The 15,459-nt window shown below is 45.0% G+C and overlaps 1 protein-coding gene across 3 annotated transcripts in view; it reads right to left on the bottom strand.

The window, feature by feature from the left end:
- The window catches only part of cacna2d2a (calcium channel, voltage-dependent, alpha 2/delta subunit 2a), a 991,061-nt gene that overhangs the window by 92,606 nt on the left and 882,996 nt on the right, over positions 1 to 15,459 (bottom strand). For all 3 annotated transcript variants that reach the window (XM_078543862.1, XM_078543864.1, XM_078543863.1), the window contains 2 exons: positions 14,421 to 14,481; positions 13,806 to 13,903 (listed from right to left, as the gene is read on the bottom strand). In XM_078543862.1, coding sequence (XP_078399988.1) covers positions 13,806 to 13,903; positions 14,421 to 14,481 — 159 coding nt within the window. The remainder of the gene's footprint in view (positions 1 to 13,805; positions 13,904 to 14,420; positions 14,482 to 15,459) is intronic.

Here is a 15,459-nt window from a genome sequence, read left to right as displayed (position 1 = left end):
AACCAGCTTATATTTCACCCCTCTCCTAACAATACTCAGTTCTGCTGAAGGGTCATGAGGACTCGAAACGTCAACTCTTTTCTTCTCCGCCGATGCTGCCAGACCTGCTGAGTTTTTCCAGATATAACAAGGGGATGCTTCTAAAATTTATTACATACGAACATACAAACAAGGATCAGGAGTAAGCCATTCAGGAGTAAGCCTTGAGCCTGCTCCACCATTTAATAAGATCATGGCTGATCTGATAGTAACCTGGAATCTGCATCCCACCTACCGCTGATAACCTATCACACCCTCGCTTACCAAGAATTTATCCACCTCTGCTTTAAAAATATTCAAAGACTCTGCTTCCACCACCTTTTCAGGAAGAGTTTCAAAGACTCACGGCCCTCTGAGTGAAAAAAATTTCTCTCTTTGAATGGGCGACCCCTTATTTTTAAACAGTCACCCCTAGTTCTAGATTCTCCCACAAGAGAAAACACCCTCTCCACATCCACCCTGTCACGACCCCTCAGGATCCTATATGTTTCAATCAAGTCAACTCTTACTCTTCTAAACTCCAGTGGATATAAGCCTAGTCTGTCCAACCTTTTCTCATAAGACAACTCACCCGTTCCAGGTATTAGTCTGGTCAACCTTCTCTCAACTGCTTCCAACGCATTTACATAGTTTCTTAAATATGGTGACCAATACTGTACACAGTACTCCAAATGTGGTCTCACCAATGCCCTGTACAGCTGAAGCAAATCCTCCCTATTTTTGTATTCAATTTCCCTGCAATAAATGATAACATTCTATTAGCTTTCCTAATTACTTGCTGTATTTGCATACTAGCCTTCTGTGATTCATGCACTAGGACACCCAGATCCCTCTGCACCTCAGAGCTCTGCAATCTCTCACTATTTAGATAATATGCTTCTCTTTCATTCTTCCTGCCAAGATGGACAATTTCACATTTTCCCACATTAACTCCATCTGCCAGATCTTTTCCCATTCACTTATACTTCTATATCTGTTTGTAGCTTCCTTATGTCCTTTTCACAATTTACTTTCCTACCCATCTTTGTGTCACCAGCAAATTTGGCAACCATCCCTTCAATCCCTTCATCCAAGTCATTTATATAAATTGTAAACAGTTGAGGTCCCAGCACTGATCCCTGTGGCACGCCACTCATTACATCTTGCCAACCTGAAAAAGACCCATTGATGCCTACTCTCTGCTTCCTGTTAGTGGCCAATCTTCTATCCATGTCAATATGTTACCCCCTATACCATGAGCTTTTATGTTCCGCAATAACCTTTGATGTGGCCCTTTATCAAATGTCTTCTGGGAATATAAGTACAGTATATCCATCGATTCCCCTTTATCCACAGTGCATGTCACTTCCTCAAAGAACTTCAATAAGTTGGTTAAACATGATTTCCCTTTCACAAAACCATGTTGACTCTGCCTGATGACCTTCAGCTTATCCAAGTGCCCTGTCATAACTTCTTTAATAATAGCTTCTAACATTTTCCCTTTGACAGATGTTAAGCCAACTGGCCTGTAGTTTCCTGCTTTCTGTCTCCTTCTCTTTTTGAATAATGGAATTACATTTGCATAGTCTGTGTCAAGGGTGAGAAGCAGGGACTGAGGGAATTTGGACACTGATAAGGCAGAAGCTGTAAACGACATTGTGTGTGCATGTGCATGTGCGCTTTGAGACCACTGTAAGACTCTTTTTTAAAAAATTCATTCATGGGATGTGGGCTTCGCTGGCTGGGCCAGCATTTATTGCCCATCCCTAGTTGTCTTCTCAAGGGCAATTAGGGATAGGCAATAAATGCTGGCCCAGCCAGCAAAGCCCACATCCCGTGAATGAATTTAAAAAAAGACTGGGACTTTAGACAGATTAAGCTTGTAGAGTATCAAGATATGGATCATGAGATTACTTCCCTCTATCCAAGGAAGGAACAGGGCAACTGTTCCTTCTTGTGTGCTATTGCTTCAGCATTGTGTACACTAAGACTAATGTTAAAACTTGCTGTCAAACAGACTAGTTGCAACCCAGTTTGGTGTCAGAGATTCGAATTCTCTTACACTGCCTTTGTTCCATATTCCATAGCTAATAAAAACCTACTGATCTCAGTCTTATAAATTACAATTTCCCCAGCATCCACAATGTTCTTGGGGCGAGAATTCTAGAGTTCCACTACCATTTTTGTGATTTCACTCTTGAATAATTGAACTCTAATTTTAAGATTGTGCTGTATTGTTCTGGAATGCTCCACCAGTGGAAATAATTTCTCTGTATCTACCTTATTGAATCCTTTTATTATTTTAAACATCTCAATAAGGTCACCTCTTAATCTTATAAACTCAAGAGGCTACAAAATCAAGCTTATACAACCTGTCCACATAAATTAACCCTCTAAGCTCTGTGTAATTCTGGAGAATCTGTCACCTCCAAGGCCAATATATCCTTCTGATGATGAAGTGCTTGGAACTAATGCTATATTAAAGTCAAATATTTAGAGGTCACAGCTCTTCAATGCTCATCAATACTTAAAGACCCAGAGATGAACTCTGTTGAAACTAAAAGCAGCGATTAACTCTCTGTTGAAATACTTAAAAATCTAAAGGTTCCCAAAATGTGCTTACCACATTAACAACTTGACAGGTTTAAAAATTCTGCTCAAGCACTAGCTAAACCTGAATCGACAGGGTGACACTGGTTAGACAACTGGCAATGCTGAGTTTGATTTCTGTCTGTCAAATGTTCCATTCCCAATAGCCTAAGAAAGACTCACTATGGCAGAGATAAAAACAAAAAGCTAAAAGCTACTGCGGATGCTGGAAATCCAAAAGGCTTGACATCCAATGCATCAATGACCCAGATTTTGCAATCTGTTCATTACCCTTACACATGTCCACAGACTTTTGCACTGAAACTGTGCATGATTAGGTAACCATTTCAGTGCAATGTCTCTACTGGGATATGCATCACCTGGGCAAGCAACAGTGCATCTCCTTAACCAATCAGATTGAAGAATCTTTACTGAGGCACAGTCTGAACCAGGAAGTGTCTGTCAGTATAGTTAATTCCATGTCAAAATCACATACAGAAAACAAAGAAAGGGAAATACAGATGGGATTTAATGAGAGAGAGAGGGGGAGAAAGTATTTAAAAAGTTTTATTTAAATATTTTTAAAATTAAATCTCCAGCAATAATTAAAATCTGAAGGAATCAGATTTCACAATTATAAAAGTTAATTTTCAGTGTCAGAGGCATTCTTTGGTAGTAACTAGGGCGAAACATGATGTTAAAAATCCACTTATACTAGAAAGGGAGAGCTCTAACATTTTCTGGTGACTTTAATTTGTATCTATCTTATTTGTATATAAGTCCCGCAACTTCATGCTCTTCCATGTGTCCAATGCCTAGTCTCTTAGTGAGATACTAGTATAACAAAGCTTTAGGGAAACTCAGTATCCTCTTAATTTCCGCATTAAACTCCATGAGCAATCACCAGAAGTTGCTGTCTGATTTGTACGTTAATAATAGTGAGCAGTGATAAATTGCATACAATCTTTCAAACGTGATCCTATCAACACATTACAAAGTGCGAGAATAACCTGCTTCAATTTAGAATGGTTAGAAGCTAAGCACAGGCTAGCAGTCGAGCCAGGATCTTTCTGGTCTCCATGGCTCAATTACAATCTGCCTTTACCAATCTAGTCAGTGGAACCCTGGAGGGTGATTGACTGTGGTATGGAAATATAAAAATGCAGGACGTGGGCCTAACTGAATAAAGGCTAAATGCAGTCCAACAAAGATGGAGTTAAGGAACTTTTTTTTGTTCCAAATGCAAAACGCGTTGAGAATTGACAGCAGTCGGTTGTGAAATTTATTGAATTCTGGATCAGAAGTTCTTGAGTTCAATCTCATGTTGTTGGGAGACAATGTAAAAAAGTTTAGGTTTAATAATTATTTACAATTAGTTTGTAGTTTAGTTATGTTCAATGATCAAGTAATCGAAGTATACTAATCAATTAACCCAACATGGTATTCTGCTCAATTGTATACAATGCAGGACATTAGTACATCACATGACTGGCTCTTTGTTTGCAGTCACATCCCCACTTGGCAAGTGAGAAATACCACATGAACCAAGCCATGTAAAGTTATGCTCTCACGGTCCAATTACAGAACAAATGCTGCAAAGCCGTCAAGGTTGAGCAGTCCAAATCTGGGACCATTACTCCCCGGCAATTAAAACTTATCAGTGGTACTCATTCCTATAACTCAGAGCCCTATTGTGTAAAGAAAACAGCTATGAAGTGTGAAACAGTTAGTCCTATTTCCTGAGAATTAATTTAGTCCTTTTAATTTGTAGAATTGTAAAAAGAGAAGCAGTCACTTTCTTTCACAACATATAACCATCTTTGTTTCTGTAAACTTGGAATTAAGTTCTGTAATCAGTTTTTCTAGTTCTTTTGACTTTTATTCCTTGTGAACATGTATTATTTGAATGTATTATGCTGTATCTTGTAGGTGTATCCTTTTACCTCGGTTTTAATATACTGGCTATCTTTATATTGATTTTAATGATTTTTATACCCAATTCATGTTGTAGTGACTCTGTAATCTCTGTATTAGTTTAAGGCTATGCATCACTCTTTACTATTTTTCATCCATTTATACAAAGCACTGGCAGATACTACAAAACATATAATAGCAAAAGCAGTTCCTGTTCAAGGGAGGCTGTGGCGTGGTGGTATTATCCGCTGGACTAGTAATCCAGAGACCCAGGGTAATACTCTGGGGACCCGAGTTCGAAATCCCACCATGGCAGATGGCGGAACCAATGAAAATATGGAAGTAAAAGTCTCTAGTAAAAACACATCTGGTTCAAAAATGCCCTTTAGGGAAGGAAATCTGCTGTCCTTACCTTGTCTGGCCTACATGTGAATCCAGACCCACAGCAATGTGGTTGACTCTTAAATGCCCTCTGAAATGGCCTAGCAAGCCACTCAGTTATATCAAGCTGCTAGAAAGTCAATAAAAAGGAATGAAACCAGACAGACCACCCAGCATCGACCTAGGTACTGGAAATGACAACGACAAACCCAACCCTGACGAACAAGCAAAGACCTCCTTACTAACATGTAGGGGCTTGTGCCAAAATTGGGAGAGCTGTCTCACAGTCTAGTCAGGCAACAGCCTGACATAGTCATGCTCACGGGAATCATACCTTACAGATAATGTCCCAGACATTACCATCCCTGGGTGTGTCCTGTCCGGCAGGACAGACCCAGCAGAAGTGACGGCAAAGTGCTATAGCTATACAGTTGGGAGGGAGATGTCCTGGGAGTCCTCAACATCGGCTCTGGACCCCATGAAGTGTCATGGCAACAGGTCAAACATAATGCCTCCTCAGCTCCTCCATGTTGAATACCACTTGGAGGAAGCACTGAGGGTGGCAAGGGCAAGAATGTATTCTGGATGGGGGACTTCAATGTCCATCACCAAGAGTGGCACAGTAGCGCCACCACAGACCGAGCTGGCCGAGTCCTAAAGGACATAGCTGCTAGACTAGGTCTGCACCAGGTGGCGAGGGAACCAACAAGATGGAAAAATATACTTGACCTCGTCCTCACCAACTTGCCTGCCACAGATGCATCTGTCCATGACAGTATTGGTAGGAGTGACCGTCGCACAGTCTTGTGGCAACAAAGTCCCGTCTTCACATTGAGGATACCCTCCATTGTGTGGTCTGGCACTACTACTGTGCTAAATGGGATAGATTTTGACCAGATCGAGCAACTCAAGACTGGGCATCCATGAGGTGCTGTGTGCTCGACCACAATCTGTAACCTCATGGCCCGGCATATCCTTACTCTACTATTGCCACTAAGCCAGGAGATCAACCCTGGTTCAATGAAGAGTGCAGGAGGGCATGCCAGAAGCAGCACCAGGCATATCCAAAAATGAGGTGTCAACCTGGTGAAGCTCCAACACAAGACTACTTGCGTGTCAAACAGCATAAGCAGCAAGTGATAGACAGAGCTAAACAATTCCAAAATAAATGATCAGATCCAAGTTCTGAAGTCCTGCCACATCCAGTAGTGAATGGTGGTGGATGATTAAACAACTCACTGGGGGAGGAGGCTCCACAAATATCCCCATCCTCAATGATGCGGGAGCCCAGCACATCTGTGCAAAAAATAAGGCCGAAGCTTTTGCAACAATCATCAGCAAGAAGTGCTGAGTGCATGATCCATCTCGGCCTCTTCCAGGGGTCCCCAGAATCACAGATGCCAGTCATCAGCCAATGCGATTCGCTAAACATGATATCAAGAAATGGCTGAAGGCAGTGGATACTGCAAAAGCTTTGGGCCCTGACAATATTCTGGCAATAGTACTGAAGACTTGTGCTTCAGAACTTGCGCACTCATAGCCAAGCTGTTCCAGTACAGCAACAACATTGGCATCTAGTGGCAATATGGAAAATTGTCCAGGTATGTCCTGTACACAAAAAGCAGGACAAATCCAACTCGGCCAATTACCGCCCCATCAGTCCACTCTCGATCATAGGCGTTTACAGCACAGAAGGAGGCCATGTGGCCTATCGTGTCCACACCGGTCAACAAAGATCTAACTACACTAATCCCATTTTCCAACACTTGGCCCATAGTCCTGGAGGCTCTGGCAATGCAAGTGAATATCTAAATACTTCTTAAATGTTATGAGAGTTTCTGACTCAACCACCCTTTCAGGCAGTGAGTTCCAGGCTCCTACCACCCTCTGGATGAAAAATTTCTCCTCAACTCCCCTCTTAGCCTTCTACCTCTTACTTTAAATCTACGCCACCTGGTTATTGGCTCCTCTACTAATGGAAAAAGTGCCTTCCTATCCACTCTATCTATGTCCCTCATAATCTTATGCACCTCTCTCTATCAGGTCCCCTCTCAACCTACGCTGCTCCAAGGAAAACAACCCTAGCCTATCCAATCTTTCCTCATAGCCCTGACCCTCCAGCCCAAGTTGCATCCTGGTAAATCTCCTCTGCTCCCCCTCTAGTGCAATCACATCCTTCCTATGATGTTGTGACTAGGAGTGCACGCAGTACTCCAGTTGTGGCCTAAACAGCGTTTTATACAGTTCCAGCATAACCTCCCTGCTCTTGTATTCTATACCTCAGCTAATAAAGGCAAGTATCCCATATGCCTTCTTAACTATCTTATCTACCTGCCCTGTTACCTTCAGAGATCTGTGAATACGCACCCCTTTGATCGTCAGTACTTTCTAGGGTCCTACCATCCATAGTGTAATCCCTGGCCTTGTTAGCCTTCCCCAAGTGCATTACCTCACACTGTCCTGGGTTGAGTTCCATTTGCCACTGCTCTGCCCACCTGGCCAGTCCATTGATATCCTCCTGCAGTTTACAGCTATCTTCCTCACTATTTACCACCCTACCAATTTTCGTGTCATCCACGAACTTCTTGATCATACCCCCTACATTTAAGTCCAAATCATTTATGTACACCACAAACATCAAAGGCCCTAGCACTGAGCCCTGCGGAACCCCACTGGAAACAGCTTCCAATCACAGAAACATCCCTCTACCATCACCCTTTGCTTCCCGCCTCTCAGCCAATTTTGGATCCAATCTGCCACTTTGTCTTGGATCTCATGGGCTCTTACTTTCTTGACCAGTCTTCCATGAGAGACCTTATCAAAAGCCTTGCTAAAGTCCATGCAGAGCACATAAAATGCATTGTCCTCATCAACACTCCTGGTTACATCCTCAAAAAATTCGATCAAATTTGTCAAACATGACCTTCCGTTAACAAATCTATGCTGACTATCCCTGATTAATCCGTGTCTCTCCAAGTGCAGAAATATTATGTCCCCCAGAATTCTTTCTAGTAGCTTCCCTACCACCGAAGTTAGATTGACTGGCCTGTAATTTCCTGGTCTATCCCTTCCTTCCTTTTTTAATAATAAGACAATGTTAGCAGTCCTCCAGTCCTCTGGCACCTCACCTGTGGCCAGAGAGGATTTGAAAATTACTGCCAGGGCCCCTGATATCTCTTCCCTTTCCTCCCTGAACAGCCTGGGATACATCTCATCCAGGCCTGCGGACTTATCCACTTTTGAGGCTGCTAAACTCACTAGTGCCTCCTCTCGCTCTATGTCAATTTCCTCTAATATTTCACAGTCCTCAACCCTGATGTCTATATCTGCACCATCCTTTTCTATTGTGAAGACCGATGCAAAGTATTCATTGAGGACTGAACCCATGTCTGCCGGGTCCACACGCAGATTACCTCCATGGTCCCTAATTGGCTCTGCTCTTTCCCTAGTTATTCTCTTGCTCTTTACATATTTAAAAAACCCCTTTGGGTTTTCCTTTATTCTACCCACCAATGCTTTCTCATGCACTTTCTTAGCTTTCCTAATTTCCTTTTTAAGTGCCCCCCTGCACTTTTTATACTCCAGGGACTCTGCCGTTTTGAGTCCTTGGTATCTGCCATAAGCTTCTCTTTTTTTCTTAATCCTAACCTTAATGTCCCTTGACATCCAGGGTTCGCCAGACTTGGTCTCTCTCTTTGTCTTTACGGGAACATATTTGCCCTGTACTGTCACCTCCTTGAATGCTTCCCACTGCTCTGACACAGTTTTATCTGCAAGTAGCTGCTCCCAGTCCATTTGGGAGCAGCTACTTACAGAATTTTTCTCTCGTTGGGTGCTGCGAGTGTCCCAAGGTCATCGTGCACTTTCATGACATTTCACTCGGTGGGTGTGCACGAGAGGCGGCAGTGCACCCGCCGACAATTAAGGCCCATTAAAGCCCTTAGTCAATTAATTAAATCTGATTTTTCACTGCCCGTCCAACTGTTCGGTTAGCGGGCGGGTGAAAAGGCCAAGTGGCCTTTGGATTTTTTGGAAACCTCACCCATGGGCAGGATGAGGTTTCCAACAGGAATTAAAAATAAAATGAAAATGTTGAAATCTCATTTATAACATGTCCTCTCGTGTGACTCTGTCATTGACCTAGTAAAGTCACACTGCCTAGCTTGTTAAGTATTATATTTGTTGCTTAATAAATGTTTCCTGAGTACGTCACTAGACTGTTGACTCCTATTGCCTGAATAGTTAAAGTCTTAAAAGAACAAGTTAATATTGAGTGAGTGCAGACTCATGGATTTGGAGGTTAAATGCCCTCCCAAAAAAACTTAAACAGGCCTATTGCGTTTACTATATAGACACACACAAACACAACGCAGGATAGCTCTCCGGGGATCTGACTGACTACCAGTGCAGGACTGCCATACTGCACCACGATCAGTGCAACATGATCATTTACTCTTAAAAACACTTAAAAGGACACTGAACGATGGCAAAGAGATTCTCAATTAAGAAAAGTTGGGGTGAAGGGCTTTTGGTCAGTATGGTGGCACAAGAGACGTCAGGATCTGCAACATCAGAAGAGAACTCCCCGACCCCAACCAGGGACATGATTATTAAGCACATGTAGGAGGCAATGCCTAGCATGTATGGGTTGTATAGTTAACAATGCACTCATCTTCTATGAACTTATGCTCCCTCCTTTAATAGCATCTTCATCCTCGAGTGCATGAGCTACCCTACAGAAACTGAACATTAATTCTGAGGCTACAAGAGCAGGTCAGGAGCTAGGAATCCTGTGGTGTGTAACTCACCTCCTGACTCCCTAAAGCCTGTCCACCATTTACATTATGTTGGTGAGCACTCAGGTGACCATGTGTGTCACAGAAGCCATGGCACTGCTGAATGCTCCGTGATTGAAGTTTGCAACACGGGTTGACCATTGATTATGGAAGGATGAGCACATAATGATCCGGGGGACCGGCATACAAATTGACATTGTCTGCACTGTAACTAATCAAATGTCCTTGTTCTTCCTTTCAGTATCACCGGAGCAGGGCCAGGAGGAGGAGGCAGAGGGGCCACCTCTCACACCTGAGGGCCCAGAGAAAATCCACTTGCCATCTCAGCCAGGCAGGCACCAGCGCAGATACTAGCACCTCAGTGCGAATTAGATCTTTGGCTAGTGTCTTGGGACATAGCAGTGAGGGCACTTCACACTCGCTTAAGGTATGGGCAGAGACAGAGTGTGCCCAGGGTGCCGGCAGTTGGAGGACGGCTGGGGACCAGGCACATGCTCGGTCTGATAATGTGTCTCTAGAGTCATCCGTGAGGCAGGAAATGCTGGAAGTGCAGTGGGATATGTGGGAGGATCTGGCGGAGATACATGAGGCTATGTGTGGCATGGTGCCCGTGCTTGAGGAGTCCAGGTGGAGCATCACCGATGCATTGAGCCTCATAGCCAAGCGCCATGCTTCCTCCATGGAGACAGTGGCAACTCTCTTGGAGAGGCTCCTCCAGGAGAACAATCAGGGCCTCCTAGGGTTGCGCTCGGACCTGCAAGCCCTCACTGCAGCATTGACCTCAACTGGTCATTACCCATGTGGGAGATGGTTTGGGTACCAAGTGAGCAATGAGGTCCGAAGCGACCTCACGTCGGTGCAGCAGCTGCCTGTCGTCTCTGCGGGCTCCTCTCAGGGCGCTCCGGATGAGGGCAGCAGCTCCTCTGGCCTTTTGCCAGTGACCGTGGCATCCGATGAGGCTGCGGCAACTGGGGAGAAGCCAGCTGTGGAACTGGCCGCTCCCTCCCAGGCGGGGCCATCAAAGGCTCCACGGGCCAGAGGACGCCCGCCAAGGTCATCGAGACCAACAGGACAGCACAGTGAGCAGGCTGTCTCAGGTGCCAGTGCCAGCGAGGGGCAGCACCTAGACATAGCACCCGTAAGCGTAAATTTAAGGCACCTTAGGCACACCACGGGTTTCTCACTGGTGCTTTTATGTTGGCCCATAGTACTTAGTTGAAGACTTGGTGTGATGTGCAACACCTTTTTTTTTGGTTTATGATGTCACATTTGTTCTATCAATAAATTTTGACATGTTGTCATGCCTCAGGGTGATTCCTTACTTCTGCAAGTGGATGGGAACCCATGATGTTATGAGTGAGTTGTTTGACATTGAGCTTTATTGACAAGGGCCTTAGTTAATGTTACTATCCAGGCAGATTTAACACTCAGGTATCGAGTATGGAGCCTGCAGCCCTGGTGTGTGTTGAAGGTCCATCTGTGGTGTGCTCGCTGAAGGTTCTTTGGATTAAAGCCTCCCGGGTGTCCCTACCTCCCTGGAATATGCCCGGGTCAGCGTCTACCCCCTCAGCATTCTCGTGTGTGTGCTCATCCTTGGACTCACTGCTGGACTCATCCTGTGCATCCAGAGCAACTACGTCCACGTCTTCCTCGTCCACAGCGTCGCCCCTTTCCAGCGCCAGATTGTGTAGAGCGCAGCATGCAACCACTATCAGCGACACACGATCTGGGGGGCGTTGGAGTGCGACCCCTGAATGGTCCAGGCATCGGAAGCGCATCTTGAGAAGACTGATGGCTCTCCACACTACCACAGCCCTTGTGGAGGTGTGGCTCCTACCGTACCGCTGCTCAGCCTCTGTTCTTGGATGGCGGAGAGGTGTCATGAGCCACCTTCTGAGGGGATAGCCCTTGTCACCCAGCAGTCATCCATCAAGCTGGGCTGGAGCACTGAAGAGCCCCGGCACCTGGGAGTGTCTGAGTATGTAAGCGTCGTGGGAGCTGCCTGGGTACCTTGCACAGACTTGTAGAATCAGCATCCTGTGATCACACACTATCTGCACGTTCATGGAGTGGAAACCCTTCCTGTTAAAGAAGACACCGGGCTCACCTGCTGGCGCTTTGATAGCCACATGTGTGCAGTCTATTGCACCCTGGACACGGGGGAAGCCAGCAATCGCTGCGAAGCCTCTGGCTCACTCTGTCTGGCTGGCCTCGTCCCAGCGGTAGTGGATGAATGTTAATGCACACCTGAACAGAGTATCTGTCACTTGCTTGACACAAGTGTGGACAGCTGATTGGGAGACTCCGCAAATATCACCCACTGACCCCTGGAAAGAGCCAGAAGCATAGGAGTTGAGGGCAGCTGTGACCTTTAGCGCATGGCATGGGGTGCCCACCCACACAGTTTGTGGAGATCTCAGGGCCTATCATCTGACAAATGGAGGTGACTGTCTCTCTTGAGAGAGAGAGCCTCCTTCGGCACTGCACCTCAGACATATTGAGGTAGCTGCTTCGCCGCCTGTAAACCCTGGCAGCAGGATAGTGGCGTCTTCTGTGGCCCCTTCTGCCTTGGACTTCCTGTTGGCCCTGCACCCCTTGTGCCTGCGCCTCTCCTCCCAAAGGTGGCTTCCCTGGAGGCTGAATGTGGGCTCTTGGCCTCCGCCCCCTTCTAGCCCTCCCTTCCTCCTCAGAGGAGGTGCCCCCAGTGGAGAGCACAACTCCCATTCCCAGGCTAAAGGAAGGCTTCCTGAAAGCTGCAGGCCCCAAACATGATCTTTACTAACCTGAAGGCTTTTACTCCTGTCCAAGCAGCTGGTATGAGTTTTGAAGTATTCCAGGCAAGTATCTGTAACTTTCACAATTAAATATCTAACAGATACCACTCACGACCCCACTCACTCCTCTTATCCCACCCGTGGATGAGGTTTATACAAATGTCTCCTATCCGCCTGCCTGTTGCGCCCGTGCAACGTCCTGAAGATGACATGGGCCCTGAAAAATTTCAATCAATTGCTGCCTCAAGGGCCTTAAGTACATGAATAATTAATGGAAGGGGCGCATCTGAGAACATCGTGAGCCTGCCCACCTAAATATCGCGATGGTACGCTATGACGCCGGGGACGCTCGCCCAACGTCACCGCGCGTCATTTTACGTGTCGGCGTGTGGGACCCACCCCCGCATGCCAACGAGAAAATTCTGGCCATGAAGACTGGGTTTAGCAGCAGGGATATTGAAATAAAGTTATTGCCACTGCTTCAATTTTGAAGAATCTTTGCTGCCAAGACTGCAGTGAGCTAAGCTAAGACATGCATTCCTTTGATGATGGCTGTATCTGTGGAACTCGGAGGGATTGAAGCTGCTGTCAGAGGCGTCTCAATGATCAAGTTCTGCATGAAGAAAAGGAGTTGACCTTTACCTGAGGAAGACAGAGTTGTGAAGGACTTTGCGATTGCACGTGGTGCCACATATGTGCTATGGGGACTGCCAGTAAATCTGTGAGATCTATCTTTGTTGTATCAGTTAATTAAAGTGTAATTTATAGTTTCCCTTGAATACAATTTGCCTGTTACTTCATGTTTATGTTGATTTTGGTTTGATTGTTAAATTCAACCTATAAAAGTGAAATCTTGTCCATTGGTTTCTTCCGACAAGGCCTTTTGATAAGTTTGGTTCTTTAGGTTATTGGTCTCCATGTGGATTGTAACAACATGCTAGCACAACGAATAAAAAATCACATTATTTAAAGTGGCCTCCTAAATTTCAGTGAGATAGACACTTGAGGGTTTTAGAGGAACTGTAAAGATTAGAACACACCTGATCCACACATTCAGTATCAGCGTTTTGAAACATTTTCCCTTTAAGCTTCAGACTTTTATCTCCACAACAGAATTCACTTCATGGCAACTTTGACAGCGTTTTTCATCCTATACTTTTTTTTGAATGCTAGTGAAACTCAATATACCACAAAGTAGACCCCTGGGGTCAGTACCAAGTCTGCATTTTATACAAAGTCTAAATAATGTAATAACCAAATCAGGAAATGAAGTGTCCTTGAGCTGACAGGCGGTTTGAGGGGTCCTGCCCCTGGAGACTGTTGCTGTACTCACAGTTCTTGTAGTCAGGAGTGTTCTTATCCATCAGATTGATAAAATTGAATAACAACTCTGTGTTGTTGTCTGACTTGACAAGATCCTTGCAGTATTCCCTAGGAGGAAATCCAAGTGTAAACAGATTCCATGAGGGTAAAGTGGACACTGGCGCGAAAGAGACAGTGACAAGCCCTCACCCTCAAACCCCTAGGGTGTCACTCCTGTACAAGGATGGGACAGTAACATGAAGGAGAGTCATGCTGCAGAAAGTTCCCTATTCTTTAACACACAGACGGCCGGGAGTTATACTGCCACAGATGGTTGCCATGCAGGGCTAGGAACCTTCAGGGAAAGGTCATTACAGCCTGAATGCTCGTGCATATAGCAGTGATTTCATAATAGGGGAGAGACTATGCCAGAGCAGAGAGATAGATATCCATTCCATAGGCAGACATAGCAGGTGCAAACACAAGCCACAGCTCAGGGTGAGGTGTGTAGTGGTCCGGGGGTGAAGGTGGGGAGAGTGTTGACTGATTCACGGCATGGTCAGATTTGGGCAGCAGGGTGATGCATGGAACAATGAGTGTACAGCATGAAGCAAATGGGCAAGCGCGCACACACACACACAGCTACCTGGGAGCAATGAATACATGTCCCACGGTCTCAAAGGAGCTGGGTAACAAGGATTCAAAATCTGCAATAAAAAGGAACATTATCTGGGAACTACTGGAGAGGGGGGGATGTAGCTCACACCTGCAGCGTCTCAGACACATTATTGTTAGCACAGGAGCGGAGAAGAAACTACACAACTCTTAAAAATGACAAGATCAAGAGATTGATCTGCAGGGTCGAAGCACATCTCAGGAGAGTAGTTGTAGCCACTTTGTTGCCCAGAAAACAGACAATTTTTACATTCTGGAACATGGAAAGTCCAAAATACTAGCCAATAAAAATTAGGTCAGTCAGGCTTTTTTAAGACTAGAAATACTGTTTTAATTGATTACCAATTGCATTTTTTCAACATCTTCCACTGCACTGATTGTAGTCAGTTACTGAACGTCACTCATAAGGCACCAACATGGCCAAACTCTTTAAATTACATGGAGACAATCAAACTCTGTTTTGAAAGGGTGGAGCATAGGGTCCAGTTACAGGCTAATGGGGAGGAAGTGGATGGGTGGGGTCCAAACAGCACTGATATCTCTTCAGTATCATTGAGAAGGGGTGGGTTAGTTGGTGAGGAAGTGAGAGAAAGAAAGAAAAAGAAAGAAAGGGGAGAGAGAGAAAGCAGGACATTAAAGTTCGATACAATAGGAAGCAGATATCTAGAGGGAAGATATTCAGAGCAATGCAAAGGAAATTTCTAAGCCATTGTGGACATAACAAGACATTGCATCAAGAGGGTTGGGAAGGGAATTTGAGAAGGGATCAGACGGGCAGGTAAATGGGCAAGCAGGCTGGGTACAGTGGGGGATAGGCACTGAACAAAGAGGGTGGGGGGAGGGGACCAATATTCAGATACTTGCCCTTGTTGTTGTTTTGGACTGTGTGAATCCATCATAGAGAGAGAAAGCAGAAAAAAAGGGGTTGGGTAGGAAGGGGGTCACAAACAATATTTTATTCAATTACTATTTGAATAAAAATATTGTGTATAAATATACTGAGAATCTTG

The sequence above is a fragment of the Cetorhinus maximus genome, chromosome 6 (genome assembly GCF_964194155.1).
Source record: "Cetorhinus maximus chromosome 6, sCetMax3.hap1.1, whole genome shotgun sequence".
Classification (NCBI taxonomy): Eukaryota; Metazoa; Chordata; class Chondrichthyes; order Lamniformes; family Cetorhinidae; genus Cetorhinus; species Cetorhinus maximus.
Note: the sequence above shows the minus strand (reverse complement) of the source record. Positions and strands in the feature narration are given on the sequence as shown.